Raw genomic sequence first — 13,264 nt, 5'->3', positions numbered from 1 at the left:
AGCATTGGGAATCTGTTAATTTACATAATTAGAACTTATGTAAAGCCCATCATTTGAACTATTACACTGCGTTATTATATGGTAAAAACAACTGACTAGGATTTGTTTACAATAAATAGTTTTATGTTTGTGTTACTTTCCATCAAAAACTGTAACACATATGACTAATATACTATTCTCTTTTTTATTTACAATATGTGTGCTTTCATCAATGCTTCATAGTGCTTCGGGAGGTATCTTTGAAGGTAGATGTCCATTTTCCCTGGTATTTTCTGATTTCCAGTCAAACCTGTCGGAGAGAACAGAGTCTTTATAGCTGCAAAGTACAAAACGCAGAGTAATATCGAAGTTGGTGATTGGACAATTTAGTGACTTCAATCTCACCCAGTTTTTGAGCTGCCTTTCCAATCTTCTCCAGGGCTGACTGCACATCTTCCCCCCCTGTTACAAGGACCTCAATCTCCCCGACATTGTAGCCAAAGTCAGCCTGGTCTAAATCGACTTGCACCCCATCCTCCTCTAAAGTGAATGACCGACGAACTGTTGTGAACTCCGCAAAGCATTTCAGATTCATGCCGCTCAGCCAAGCCTCATCCTCCTGCGTTTTCGGGCCATCATCAGTAGTAATAGTTCGGCTTTGGCTGTCCACAACTTCTTCTGTCTTCTCCGTTTCTGCCTTTCTCGCTGGTTGCGGTGACCCTCTGTCTTTTAGGACCTCTCTCACTTTTTGCTGGATATCGGTAAGGTCAATAATCTCCCTGTAGCGGGTGCACAGTGCTTCTGCCTTAGACTGGCCTCCGTTTGCTTGGTCCGCTTTATTCATGGTCACGGGGCATTTCAGCTCCCAGCTCCCTTTACGGTTACGCAGCCAAAAGTCTTGTAAAGTGAGGTCAAAATTTGCTGTATCAAAGTATTGGTCATGAAAGTCCCGCTGACCGACACACACTGTTGAATTAAGAAAGACAAGAGCAGGGTTTAAAAAGACATTCTATGGGCATCCAATTTGTAAACCTGAGGAGCGGGGTTAAATGACTAGTAGTGTGTGTTGGATCAATAGTAAGATGCTGGACTTTGTCATTGATAAACAAGTTGTCCTACTACTAGTAAATAATAAATCAATCAACCTAATAATTGTTTGTGTTTTTCTTCTCACAGAGCATGAATGATATAAGTCACCAACAGGCTAAACTTTACAATGGAACATCATGAACAGGCGACTTACCACCAGTCTTCTCCAGTACTTTAAGGGTTTCGTCGGTGCATATGAATTTTCTTTCAACCTCAACACTCATCTGAAACATTTTAGGCAAAATTTAGAACGTAGGTCTCACAACAAGACTGTTTCCATAACAATTATCAAGCAGCTCTTCAATCTTTCTACAAAATGACTACCAGAACTGCAAAAAGGCATGTGACAGAAACCAGAAACCATGATTGCGCTTGGAAGTCTCTTGAAATAGATTACAGGCTTTTGCTATTAATAACATTATCTTGCAAATGACGTGAATTTGATGAATGGGGGTTGATGCCAGAAAAGAAGAAGAAGAAAAAAACTTGTGGTTTGAAAAAAAAAAAAAAAAAAAGCTTTGCTAAAAGTGAAACTAAACCAACGACCAACCAATTTACGTGCGTTATGCAGTTGTAATAACACACTTCACTGCACGGTATTTTAGTCTAATTGCACCAGGAGATTACTGCAGGAGACAGCCAGGAGCCATTCAGTCAGATTAATTGCCGCAAACTCGTTATGCATAAACCAGCGCCAGTATCGCCAATCTGAAACACAAAGCGGGGCAATAAAAAACGCAGAAGCTTTACGCACAGCCCCCCTTCCACACACCTCGCATAGCCACGTCCTCTCTAATCCAAACAAATCGGCATTAAAAGCGGCAGACAGATCAGTCCGCGCGATCCCGAATTACACGGAGGTGATTTTTACTCAGGCGCAATTAAAGGCACCTATCAGGGCATTCAGGACCCTCGCTTCCTGTCCCAGTAACGCAGGGGCATGGGCTACAGATGGTGCAGTTTTTAATCCCCAGTGCTTCATAAATATTTATCCCGCATACTCACTGTAGATATGCGCCACACCTAGCGTTTAATCAAAACCACTTGAGGTATTTTAATGAAGTTATCGCGAGGATATAGAGTGACAAAGGTCTTAATTGATTAGACGAGAAGTTGCGAGGATGAGGCAACATGTTTGGAAATTGATACCGACCAAGCTATTTTGAATGCAACTCTGGTTAATGATATCCCCCAAATCTGCCGAGGTTACATAAGTGATTTTTATTTGATAGCGAGGAGGGACTTCTGAATGTCAGCAATCAGCCTTGGGGGGAGCTGTGGTGTGTTTACTAGAGAATGAGGGGAAGGAGAGAGGGATAGGGCGAATGAAGCTTAGGAAGGGAGGGAGGGGAGACCAGGAGAGAGCAGCCAGCAGCGAGAGAGAGAGAGGGGAGGGAGGGAGAAAACTTTTCACTTCTGAGGAGCCACAGAGGAAGCGAGTGTGTGTGGAGCGGCGACCATGCAGGTAAAAACGCATTAGCTAATTGCTCCGAACTTAATTAAACGTCATCGCGATCGCTTAATTGTACTGATTTGAGCGCGGAGAATGCCTTAGAACTGCTGGACAATCGAGCAAACGACGGATCAAAGCCTTTATCAACCCGTTCCCGTGTAGAAATCAAACATTAAATCTAAAACTTTTCTGCTACTCGGTTGTCTTCTGCCTGCTCTCCTTAACGCCACCCCCATCGTCGAGGAGGCGATCGCTTCGCACGTATTCCGCTCCAAGTCGCTTTTACGCGTTAATTCCTTCGCCAATTACGGATTGAAACTGGTTAAATGACTGTTTAAATTGGCATGTGTTGCATCGAAACTGTTTAAGACATGGTTTTGAGCGTCAATCGGGGGTCTGCTTCGGCGGTGAGGGAGGAGGGGTGCGAGTGTTTTCTAACACATCCCTCGTTCATTAATTAAATGGCTTTAGTTGGGCTAGGCCTCAATTTGCGCTGTTGAACAGCAGGCGGCGGGCGGTGCAACACTGCATGCCCGATTGGCAGCCCACAATCAGAGGGGTAAGTAGATAAATCGAGGCCGAGGGTTACGGATTGAAGGCGAGTGTGTGTATTTTGTGCCAGCGTGATCTCGGTGTGGTGAAGCGCTCTCCACCTGGAGCTGACGGAGTTCAGGGGGAGCGGGGGCTGGCCACTTGGACTCAGTTTGAAGCTCGGTTAATTATCTCTGATTGCTAACAGGCTAGCTAGCAAAGTGACACGACTGTTAATAGCTCAACCCCTTCCTTTTTGTATATTAATTTAATGACCCTATTGCAGTGGTCGGAGCCCGTGAATAGATAAAACTGACGCCAGAGCTGCTTATTTCGGTCTGAGATAAGTGCACCTCTCTATGTGGTTATTTTTACTAAACTTGGAGCTAACAAGCCATTCCTGAGCCCCACTGTAATGCGACGGTACGTACGGGGCTCTCAGCCTAGCCTGCTAGCTAATTGATTCATCTCTGCGTGGCATGGCTAATTAGACCGCTCATTAATTAGCCATCTTAAAGCACGGAGAGCCTGATATAGCCGTATCGCGCCGTATAATTACAAGGCACGTGACGTTGGCGTGCAAACATGATACCCGTCGTAGATGTGGATTTGGTGAAAATAATGTGCTGTTATGACTGCGCTAGCTGGCTAATTGGCATGACTAGGAAGTGAGCCTTGTCGCTGTGAAGGCATTTCACTTGTTCTTGCGTTATTTGTTTTGAGCGACCAATAGGTTCAAGACCAATTGAATCACCTTGTTAGAGGACAGTCCTCACTAGTGCCATGTTTTATTTCGACATAATCACACTTTTTTTTTTTTATCTTTTAATGAATGCTATGACTAGTCTATTATTGTGCAATTTCATTTGTTATTGAAGAGGTGCGCGTTTTTATAGAGTTTGCCAAAAGTTTATACGATAATAAATCTCATGGATTAACTTTTGTTGCTTGTAAATGCTTGGAATTGCACTCGATTTGAAACAAATCTCTTGGGAAAATGTTATTAATCTGTCATTGCGCATGATTGATTAATAACCAGTGCATAATGATATTGGTGCAGTTTCTGTCCAAAGCAAAAGGCATGACGGTTCTTGGTCAGTTCACTAAAATGCATAATCAGCAGAAATCCCCTTTGAGTGAGTGCAGCTGTAATCATATTGTCATTGAGTAGAATTTAGTAGACTCGACCTCCGCTGGAGCCTTTTGCTGTATTCATTTTCTATCCATTGTGCATCCTAACTTACAGTTGCAGCTAAAATGACACCTAGCTGTGGCCTCATCTGATTGGTGTAAACTCCGTAGCACATGAATACACTGCTGGGTCTGATAGGCCAAATGCTGGTATGCTTTGTTCTAATGCATGCACTGTATTTGCCATCCACGTTAAGCATTATTTACTTTTGCACGGGTTCACGTCCTCAGTAAATTATAGTCAACTGTATTCTTTTGAAAGGCCAATGCCAGAACATTAACCCCTATTTATATTTGTCAGGAGGAGTCTGGAGTGACTGTGAGCAGAGAAACCAATGGGGCGGCTCTGTGGCTATGCCCCCTGTGTCAACAAGGACAAGCAGACAGAGTCTCCCTATCTTTGCACCTTACCGACCAACACAGCGTTCTTCCATCCTGTATTGAGAAGCTGCTGGACATTGTGAGTTTGATTTATCAAAGAAAACGCAATGTAGAGATAAACGACTGCACTTGACACGGCAATACAGTGTGGTTCCTGAATTGTAGAAGTGTATCATGTAGCAAGAGAAGTACAAAAGTAATGGGCTGCAAAGTGAGACAAAGGGGAACAAGTTTTGCTGATCCACAAGGGGAATTAACTCAATAATACAATAAACGGCAATAGTTTAGTTTAGTTTAGTTTAGTTTATTTATTTATTTATTTATTTGAACAGGGACAGTGTACAATATACATTAACCTCAAAGGGAGAGATGCATTGTACCAGGTTATAGCACTTGTGCTAATTTCCACCTGTAGTCCCTGGGCAGACTGATGTCAACAAAGTCATAAAAATGCTAATACAGAATAATACATAATAATATCAACAATAATAACAATAATAATAATAAAGCATTTTATTTATCTTAAACGCATAAAAACATGTTGCTTTTGTTATGTAATAATGATTATGGTAATAGTAATAATATTTTATGATCATTTTTAGTATTCTCTGTAATGATGATGACGTTAATAGTGATAATGGTATTTTTTGATTTAGTATTAGTAGGGCTGGAACAGAATATCGGATTGGATTCGGATCCCGCTATTTTATTATTATTTTTTAATGGATCGCAATACTTTTTGCTACCAAGTATAGATACTTCGCAATGTTTGGGAGCATTTTTTTATCTGGCACTCCTTTTAATTTTCACTCTTTTGTTTTTGTATTGTGTTGATGCACTTTTCAATCTTAACACTCCAACAAATATCAATTGGCATTTTGTTTATAAACTTTGGACACATGCCCTTTTCTATTTACACTTTTTAGGGTAAACATATTACTATCATAATTACTTGCCATCGCAATACGTGTCAGATTGTGACAAAAGTGGATTGTCCCAGCCCTAATTATTAGTATTGTTATATTCTGTAATGATAATAAAGGTAATAAAGCTATAAATAACTGCCGCATGAAGATTTATGTCTCTAAAGATGTGACATGGTGATGTTCTAAAAGACAGTGAGTGTTGTTAATATTGTACTGCTTTGTGTAACAAATATGTTTTTATCCATTTGTTAGTCAAAGATGGGGAAGTGATTATGAACGGCTTTAATTTATGCCTTCGGAGCGAAATGCAAATTAAAGGCAACGCTTGCTATGTGTAATATAACCACACTTCAATGTGACACGCCCCAAATGTTGCCTAAAAGTGAACTCCTTAGTCCTTAAAGCAGCAGTTGCAGATTTTTGCTGACAGTCTCCATTCTTTTTATTTGAACAGGCTGGTCTAAAGCAAGCAGCTCGCGCACATGAAGAAGCCACAGGTGCTCAAAATACATCAGGTTAGTGATTATTTATTTTATTTGTGTGTGTATTTAGTGTGTGTGGAGTATTTCTTTAATTCACATTGTGACAAAACCACTTCATTCCTTTTGCATAAATTACTATACAGTAGTTATAACTGATCTGTGCTTTCAGATGCTGCATCTTCAGATTTGATGGACACAGAAGACCTGGGTTCAGGCCTGTGTCAATCTAGTAAAACTTCAAACTCTGCAGAAACAAGTGGGGGTCAAGACATGGAGGAGGATAAAATAATGGGTCATGACAAAGGTGAATCGCAGCCAGAAACGGAAGAGGAGGCAAAGCACCTTTTAGCAGCCAAACCGCATGCCACATCGGAAAATGCTGATATTCCTGATGCTACAGACAAGACAGACATTAAAAATGTGCCAACTGAAAACGAAACAAAGCCTTTCAAATGTTATGCCTGTTTAGAAGCATTCCCCAACAAAACTGCTTTAAGTGTCCATTACAACTCTGCCAGCCACATCCAGAGGATGACAACAGGCTCTGGGGAGACAGATCCACAGAAGTCCCCAGTGCCTGTCCTATCTCGGCCATTTGTATCAAACAAGCCCTACCAGTGTGCGATATGCAGAGTCTCATACAATCATGCCATCACTCTAGAGAGCCATATGAAATCCGTCTTGCATCAAACTAGAAGTAGAAATGCAGGCATTGTTGCTAACAGCACAGTGGCCACTAGTAACACCACAAGTGTCCCAAAAACTGTGGCAAGCAAATCTGGGAATGGAAACGGTCAGTTAGTCACCGCCGCTGCCACCTGCGCTGCTCCCGGGGCCTTGATGGTGTCTTCTGCGAAAGATGGAGAGCAGATTCAGACTTCACAAGTGGCCCCTTCTCTCCTCACCTCCCCTGTGGCTTCAGCTCAGGCCGCCTCCGCGTTTCTTACCCTTTTAACATCCAGCCCCAACACCCTGTCCCACTCCATCCTCCCCTCACTCTTCGCAGCTGGTACCGCCGGTGCCACTGCGCCTCAGCTCGTGCCTCAAACTCAAATGGTCATGCCCCTGATTTTGAACGGGCTCCAAGCTCAAACCCAGCAGCTCCCAGAGAACCAGCAAAGCCAGCTCCTTGCACAGTGTGTACCATTTGTAGGCCTCAGCGCAGCCCAGCAAGCCCTTCTAGCCCAAAGACTTAGCAGCTTACAGAGCCAATGGCCCTCCACAGGGGTTCTTCCAAACATGCAACCCGCTCCTGAAGAGCAAAAACAGGCCATAATGAGCGGGAAAGAACAAGATAACAATGAAAGTGATGGGAAAACTGCAGTTCAGTCTAAGCGCTGTCAGAGTATAGATGCAGAAAATGTTACGAAAGAGGATGGTTGTGAACATGCACAAAGCCAGAGTAGAAAAAGCAGAGTGAAGGTTGAGTTTAATGAAGACTATGGAGAGGGACACAGAGATAGCACAACAGATGGAGACAGTTCAACCAATCAGTTGGACCTGGAAGGTGATAAAGCAGCTAGCTTGACTCTCTCCCCACCGGGCGCAGACAAGGGCCTCGGCAATAACAACCTCTCGCCTTCTTTATCTGTGCCCAGCAACTCCAGCCTCAGTCCAGTCTATCTAAATCTCACGCTTAGCCCTGATTCCACCCCTCAAAAATCACAGTCGGGTACAAGCCCCTGCGGTTTGCTTGGCACTCCGAAAAGCAGCCCTTGCGCAAATGCCTTAACCAAAATGAGAACTAGGTCAGTCCATCCTGAACCACCTGTGTTGTCCGAATTTCAAACGGAGGTCTTGTGGGCGTTTTTAGAGTCCCGTAGCGAAGCGGATACGGCCAGTCCTCTCCGCGAGGACTGTGAGGCGCTGGGCAGAGAGGTGGGGCTTTCAGAGGATGAGGTGCGGAGGTGGTTAGTGCACGCTCGCCTTGTCAAACAGAAGCAAAAAGCAGCAGGTTTAGAGCATTTACAAGCTTTGGCAAGGCAAATCCCTGTGTCGGATGATGATGAGGAGCGCTCACTAGTCATAGCTGAAGGTGAGGATGAAGAAGCGTATGGTAGTATGGCGTTGGACCTGTCTAATACCAGGGTAAAGCGAAAACGAGCGGAGTGGGGGAAAGCAGGTCGCGGGGACTCCTGCCTTACATCTGACTCTGAAAATGAGGTCTACACTTCTGTCATCGTTTCGGATGAAGAGAGTCAGAATGGGTCTTTCAGGGAGGGCGTTGAGAGTCCCGCTAAAGAGGTAGCCCAGCGCGAAATGCCTAGTGATAAAGGAGCAGCGGGTGGGAAAGTTTTGCGCTCCACAACTGTCTTTCTCTCCGATGCAGAGGAGGAGTATGAGGATGAGGAAGGTGGGACAGGTCAGAGAGCTAAGAAACGAAGGAGAGATTTTGAGAAAGATGAGCTTGAAGCTAAAAAAGAAAGGCATGACCCAGACGTGGATTTGGAGTTGGAGGCCCAAGGGGATCCACCAAGTTCCCATATTCAAGCGATGGATATACCAGCGGGAGCTCTTCACTCTTTTCCCTTGTCACTGGCTTCCTTCTCTCCTCAGTTTCTCAGTCCATACGTCCTCTCGCTCAGCCCTTCACTGGTTGGAGATGCAAATAAAGTCCAAGTGTTTTCCAACCCACCTTCCATCACACGCTTTTCCAATTCACTTCTGTCACAGACCCTCGCCCAAAGCCAAACCTCCCACTTTATCTCCAACGGTGGGGACTGCGAGGGTGCGCTGGATCTGAGCATGGGTAAAAATAGTTTGAAGTCGCCATCTTCCGCAACATCTTTGACTGACAAAATCGCGGCGCAGAAAGGTCAGTTACTTTATGGGCTTGGCTTGAAGCCTACCTCTAAGGGGCTGGTGGTCGTTCAAGTTAAGCCTGAATCAGCAGTGCCCACTTCCAATAGCAACGCAAATCTTCTTAACTGGAATAATACGACAAAGTCTGCCATTTGTATGAAGGCTGCGGAGAGAATGAATGCATCTCTATTTAAAAAGGAACATGAAATGGAGAAGGAGCAGGAGGGTGAGCACGACCCTCAAGGCAGAAAGGCGAAAGGAAAGCGTTATCGGGATATGCGCCGCTCAAGGACCGTTATCCAGGCTGAGCAACTTGATATTCTGTACGGATGCTATTTTAAAGATCCAAATCCTGGAAAACATGAATTTGAGCAAATTTCTGAATGGGTGCAACTCCCGAAGAAAGTTGTTCAGATTTGGTTTCAAAACATGAGGGCCAGGGAGCGCAAAGGTGAGGTCCGGTTTATCAGTGACGGGACTCTGGCAGCAGTTGGCAAGCCTTTAATCAAATTTACCTGGCCTTTAGCCAAACCCATATTTTCCAACAAACCACCAACCCCCAACAATACTGGGGGGATTGCAGCGGCTCCAATTGTGCGTACTTTGAAAAAGCCAGAACCAGACCCTCCAAAGGAGGTAACAAAAATGACTGTGGTGAAGAAAATCATCCCAATCCCAATTAAACCCAAGGAAATTGTTTCTCCCATTGCAGTGTCTCCTTCCTCTGCAGTGCCAAAGACCAAGTTTGAAACCACCAGCAAAGTTACAGCCCACAAAGTCAATATCCCTGTCACCTTACCACCACCTAGAGAAACTATAGCACCACGACCGGTTGAAAAGATAAAGCTAGAGGAGTATAAGAGCGAGGAAGATGTGACTGATGATGAAAAAGACAATGAAAACCAAATATCTCATGGACCAGGGAGCACCAACCGCATGGTGCCCAAGCTGCCTTCCACACCCATCAACAACAGGCTGCCTCCCACACCCGCAGTCTCTCAAAAGCAGAACGGACTCAACTACTGGACACCGAAAGTCCCCATTAAAATAAACACTTTGTCAAGAGAACAACTGTCCCTCCCTTCTCACCTGCCTCTTCGCATTGCCCCTCCTCCTACCCCCAGTATCGCACCGGTCAGCCCCAACATGTCCAAAGTGACCTCCCCCGCCACACCAGCTGTAGCGAAATCAAGCCCGACCGAGAACAACTTTTTTTCCCACTCTTCTAGCCGTAGACCACGCACGCACCTGTCCTGCCTTCAGCTGTCCATCCTGCAGTCCTGTTACGAGACCTGCTCACATCCAAACTGTCTGGAGAGCGAAGTCATCGGCACAGAGCTCAACCTGCCGGTCAAAGTGGTGCAGATCTGGTTTCAGAACACGAGGGCCAAAGAGAAGCGCTGGAAGCTGCAGCAAGAGAACATGGTAAGGGTGCAAATCACAAAACTAAGATTTATCTACAGCTAGTGGTGCTCTGGAGTTAAATGCATTCTTGTTTTAGCTCAACAGTGTGATCATCTGCTTCTATATGTGAGGTTGGGTGGGCAGGAATTGTTGTTAAAAACCAAATGTTATCATTTTCTCTAGGACTATCATATCGTAATCAGATAATTCATATATTTCAGAGGTTGAACTGAGATTAGGCTTGACAATTCCTACACTATCTCTCATTGACTCATCTTTTTGCACCTGATTCTTTTAGACTTCTGCATCGGGTGAGAAAGTGGACACAAGTTCGGGAAGCTATCTCCAGTACAGCGCTCTCAAGGCCAATCGTCCCATCCTTCCGAAACCAGTGCATATCAAAGTTCTTGTTCCAGCAACTTCCCCGGTGGACGGCCAGCCAGCTCCGAAAGAGGTCCTCACAGGCCACTGCGATGTCTGCGACGTCTCTTTCGATTCCCGTGCTGCAGCGAGAGAGCACGTCTTCTCCCAGTACCATCTGGCAACTCTGAGAACCACTAACTTCGGCCAGCCCGTGTCTCTGATCAATAAGAATGGCACCAGTAACAGTGGGTCCATCAGTGCAGCGCAGGGCTCTCTCTCCACTCCGGTCTCCAGCGCTGGGTCTGGGGCAGAGAAACTGGTCAAGACGCCTCCACAAACAGCCACCAGCAGCAGCTAAACGCAGACTCGGATTAGGATTGGTCTGCACACTGACTATTTGGACCCGTTTGGGCTCCACAGATTTTATTAAGCCAATACAAGCACTAATCTGAGAAAAAAAAAAAGAAACTAATGTGTTTTGATTTTTTGACATTCGCTCTCCCTGCACCTGCAATCCTTCACTCAACCCTTACTTGACCTAAGTTCATCAAAACGCAACAGTTTCTGGGCTGTTTGGTACGGACTGACGCTGCCTGATGAGTGAAGAACACCTCTCCCTGAAACCTTAACAAAATGATCTAACATTTTTGGTCCTAACCCTGTGGCTATATATTACCTTTTCCTATAATTTGTACAGGCTCAGCTTTGACATGCTTGCACTGTTAAACACAAGACTGATGCAAGAATTCTTCTGACAAAGTGGCCATTTTATGATGGGCTCACCCTTTTTGGATTATACAGATCTACATTAACTTGCAGTTTGCGCCTGTGGAATTAATTTCTTATGCCTACCTGTAAAGAACTGCTTCAGTATACTATGAACAGACTTCACACTTCATCTGCTTCTGGAGCGTTGTCTACCTATTTGTGATATAGAAGAGGTACTTTATCAAGAACAGGGCTGATAAGTAGTCCCAAATTAAATGTTCTAAATTTCATGACAATCCTAATGCACAGGGCAAAAAAGTTAAGTTTATAATCTTGGCATACCGCACTTTGGACACATTTTACATAGAGAAATGTATTGAGCATTCTTCTGATGCAAGTGTCTTTCTGGAGATGCAACACGCATAGTGGATGCCTTAATCATGTGGATTTGTGGAATAAAATGATTTAAATGAGTTTGCTAGCTTAATGAACCTTGCTTTAGATGTGCGCATAATGTGCAAGAAACAGGTGGTTCCGGGTATGTACATTTAGAAGCGCTCAGTTTTGAGTTTTTTTTACGAGTTGAACTTTTTTAAAAATGATCTCATTCTGTTAAGAGAAATTCAATGAACTTGTGTGTTTGCATAATATGTGACTATGACTTTTGGATCCTGTGGAACTCCCCTAAATTACACATGTATGTGTCCTTCTGAAGCTCTTATAAATCGTTGGGGAAAACCTATATAAACGTGCAAACAAGCCTTAACCAGAAACGGCACCAGGTAGTTTGTCCAAGTGGTCCTCATTTGCAATTTTCAACCACATCCGTCACTGTCATATACTTTGTACTGTCTTATTTTCTGTTTTTACATTATTCCTAGTATTTTACTTTAAGTATACTTTCAGCTGATATTTTTCAGGTCAAAAGCCAAACATCACAAAGGTTGAGGTGTATTTGGGTTAATTTTGAAACCGTTACTAGTTTTGGGATTGAACGTGCTGTGAAAACCTGTCTATATGTAAAAACAAAGACAAGGGAGAAAGCTGGGTATCGGGAGTGTCCTTTAGGGGCGGATACTTGGAATAATCAAGTAACATTGGGAACTTTTATTACCTGTTGACTGAGAGCTAATAAGATGGTGCTGTTTTGAAGGATGCATAACTTACTAAAGATGTTTTCCTTCAATTTAAGTTGTATATTATTAATAATGTTACTATTGATAGTTTTAACAAAATGCAAAACGAAAAGCTAAACTTTTGTAAAGAAATATATAAACAGAACTTAATCCAAAGTAATCCTTTCTTCGCTTTCTGTCTTTCAAAAACCAAAAAGCAATCTTAGAGGTTGACGGAGAGCAGGAGAGGCGTTTGTAAATGCAAACTGTAAAGGACGTCCCATGGCTTGACACTTGCACTAGTCCACATTTTTGCACAAGCTACAGACATTTCAACACAGCCATTAACACGTCTTTAAGATTCACTGGGTGGTGTTTGTTTCTTGGAGAGTAATAATTTGTACACCTAATGTAACTTGTGAGTGAACATGAAGCATGGACTGCAGTGCTTGAACCTCAATACTAGGATCCCACACACAGTAACATGGTGTTGCACTGTCCATTCTAAATAAGGTTTTTTATGGAGATCTGCTTTTTCCTTTTGAAGTTTCTTTGTCACATTGATTATCACTATTGTTATAACTGAACTACTACTTGTATGATTAGCATTACTACTCCTCACTGTGTATCCATGATTCATAATTGTTTTTAAAGCCACCTCTGCTCTAAAGGGTATGGTATTCCTTTGAATATTGAACAATAGTGGCAATGTTGTTATGACTTGTTAGATTTATGATTAAGCTTATGTTTTCCTCACACTTGTACCCACCTTTTGTGTTTGGCCTCTATTATGCTTTCTTTGATACACAGAAAAAATAAAACCAGTTAAACAGCAAAGAT

General features: G+C 43.4%; 2 protein-coding genes across 7 annotated transcripts; one reads left to right on the top strand and one right to left on the bottom strand.

The window, feature by feature from the left end:
* Positions 1-111: 111 nt before the first annotated feature.
* thtpa (thiamine triphosphatase) lies at positions 112-1,974 on the bottom strand. 5 transcript variants are annotated; one of them, XM_079576383.1, is made up of 5 exons: positions 1,841-1,973; positions 1,619-1,776; positions 1,223-1,292; positions 385-945; positions 112-289 (listed from the first exon to the last, which is right to left on the bottom strand). In XM_079576383.1, the coding sequence occupies exons 3-5, from the start codon at positions 1,290-1,292 to the stop codon at positions 189-191; spliced, it is 732 nt and encodes a 243-aa protein (XP_079432509.1). In that variant the 5' UTR covers positions 1,619-1,776; positions 1,841-1,973; the 3' UTR covers positions 112-188. The 5 variants fall into 5 exon arrangements, with proteins under 5 accessions (XP_079432509.1, XP_079432511.1, XP_079432510.1 ...); XM_079576385.1 differs by having other exon boundaries at positions 1,627-1,776; XM_079576384.1 differs by having other exon boundaries at positions 1,654-1,776.
* A 424-nt stretch (positions 1,975-2,398) lies between these two features.
* On the top strand, positions 2,399-13,251 carry zfhx2 (zinc finger homeobox 2). 2 transcript variants are annotated; one of them, XM_079576647.1, is made up of 5 exons: positions 2,399-2,533; positions 4,545-4,703; positions 6,005-6,065; positions 6,202-10,259; positions 10,537-13,251. In XM_079576647.1, exons 1-5 carry the CDS (start codon positions 2,528-2,530, stop codon positions 10,957-10,959), a joined length of 4,707 nt encoding a protein of 1,568 aa, XP_079432773.1. In that variant the 5' UTR covers positions 2,399-2,527; the 3' UTR covers positions 10,960-13,251. The 2 variants fall into 2 exon arrangements, with proteins under 2 accessions (XP_079432773.1, XP_079432772.1); XM_079576646.1 differs by lacking the exon at positions 2,399-2,533 and adding an exon at positions 2,712-3,080.
* Positions 13,252-13,264: the final 13 nt, after the last annotated feature.

The sequence above is a fragment of the Gobius niger genome (assembly GCF_951799975.1).
Source record: "Gobius niger genome assembly, chromosome: 18".
NCBI lineage: Eukaryota > Metazoa > Chordata > Actinopteri > Gobiiformes > Gobiidae > Gobius > Gobius niger.
This window is presented reverse-complemented; position numbering and strand designations above follow the sequence as displayed.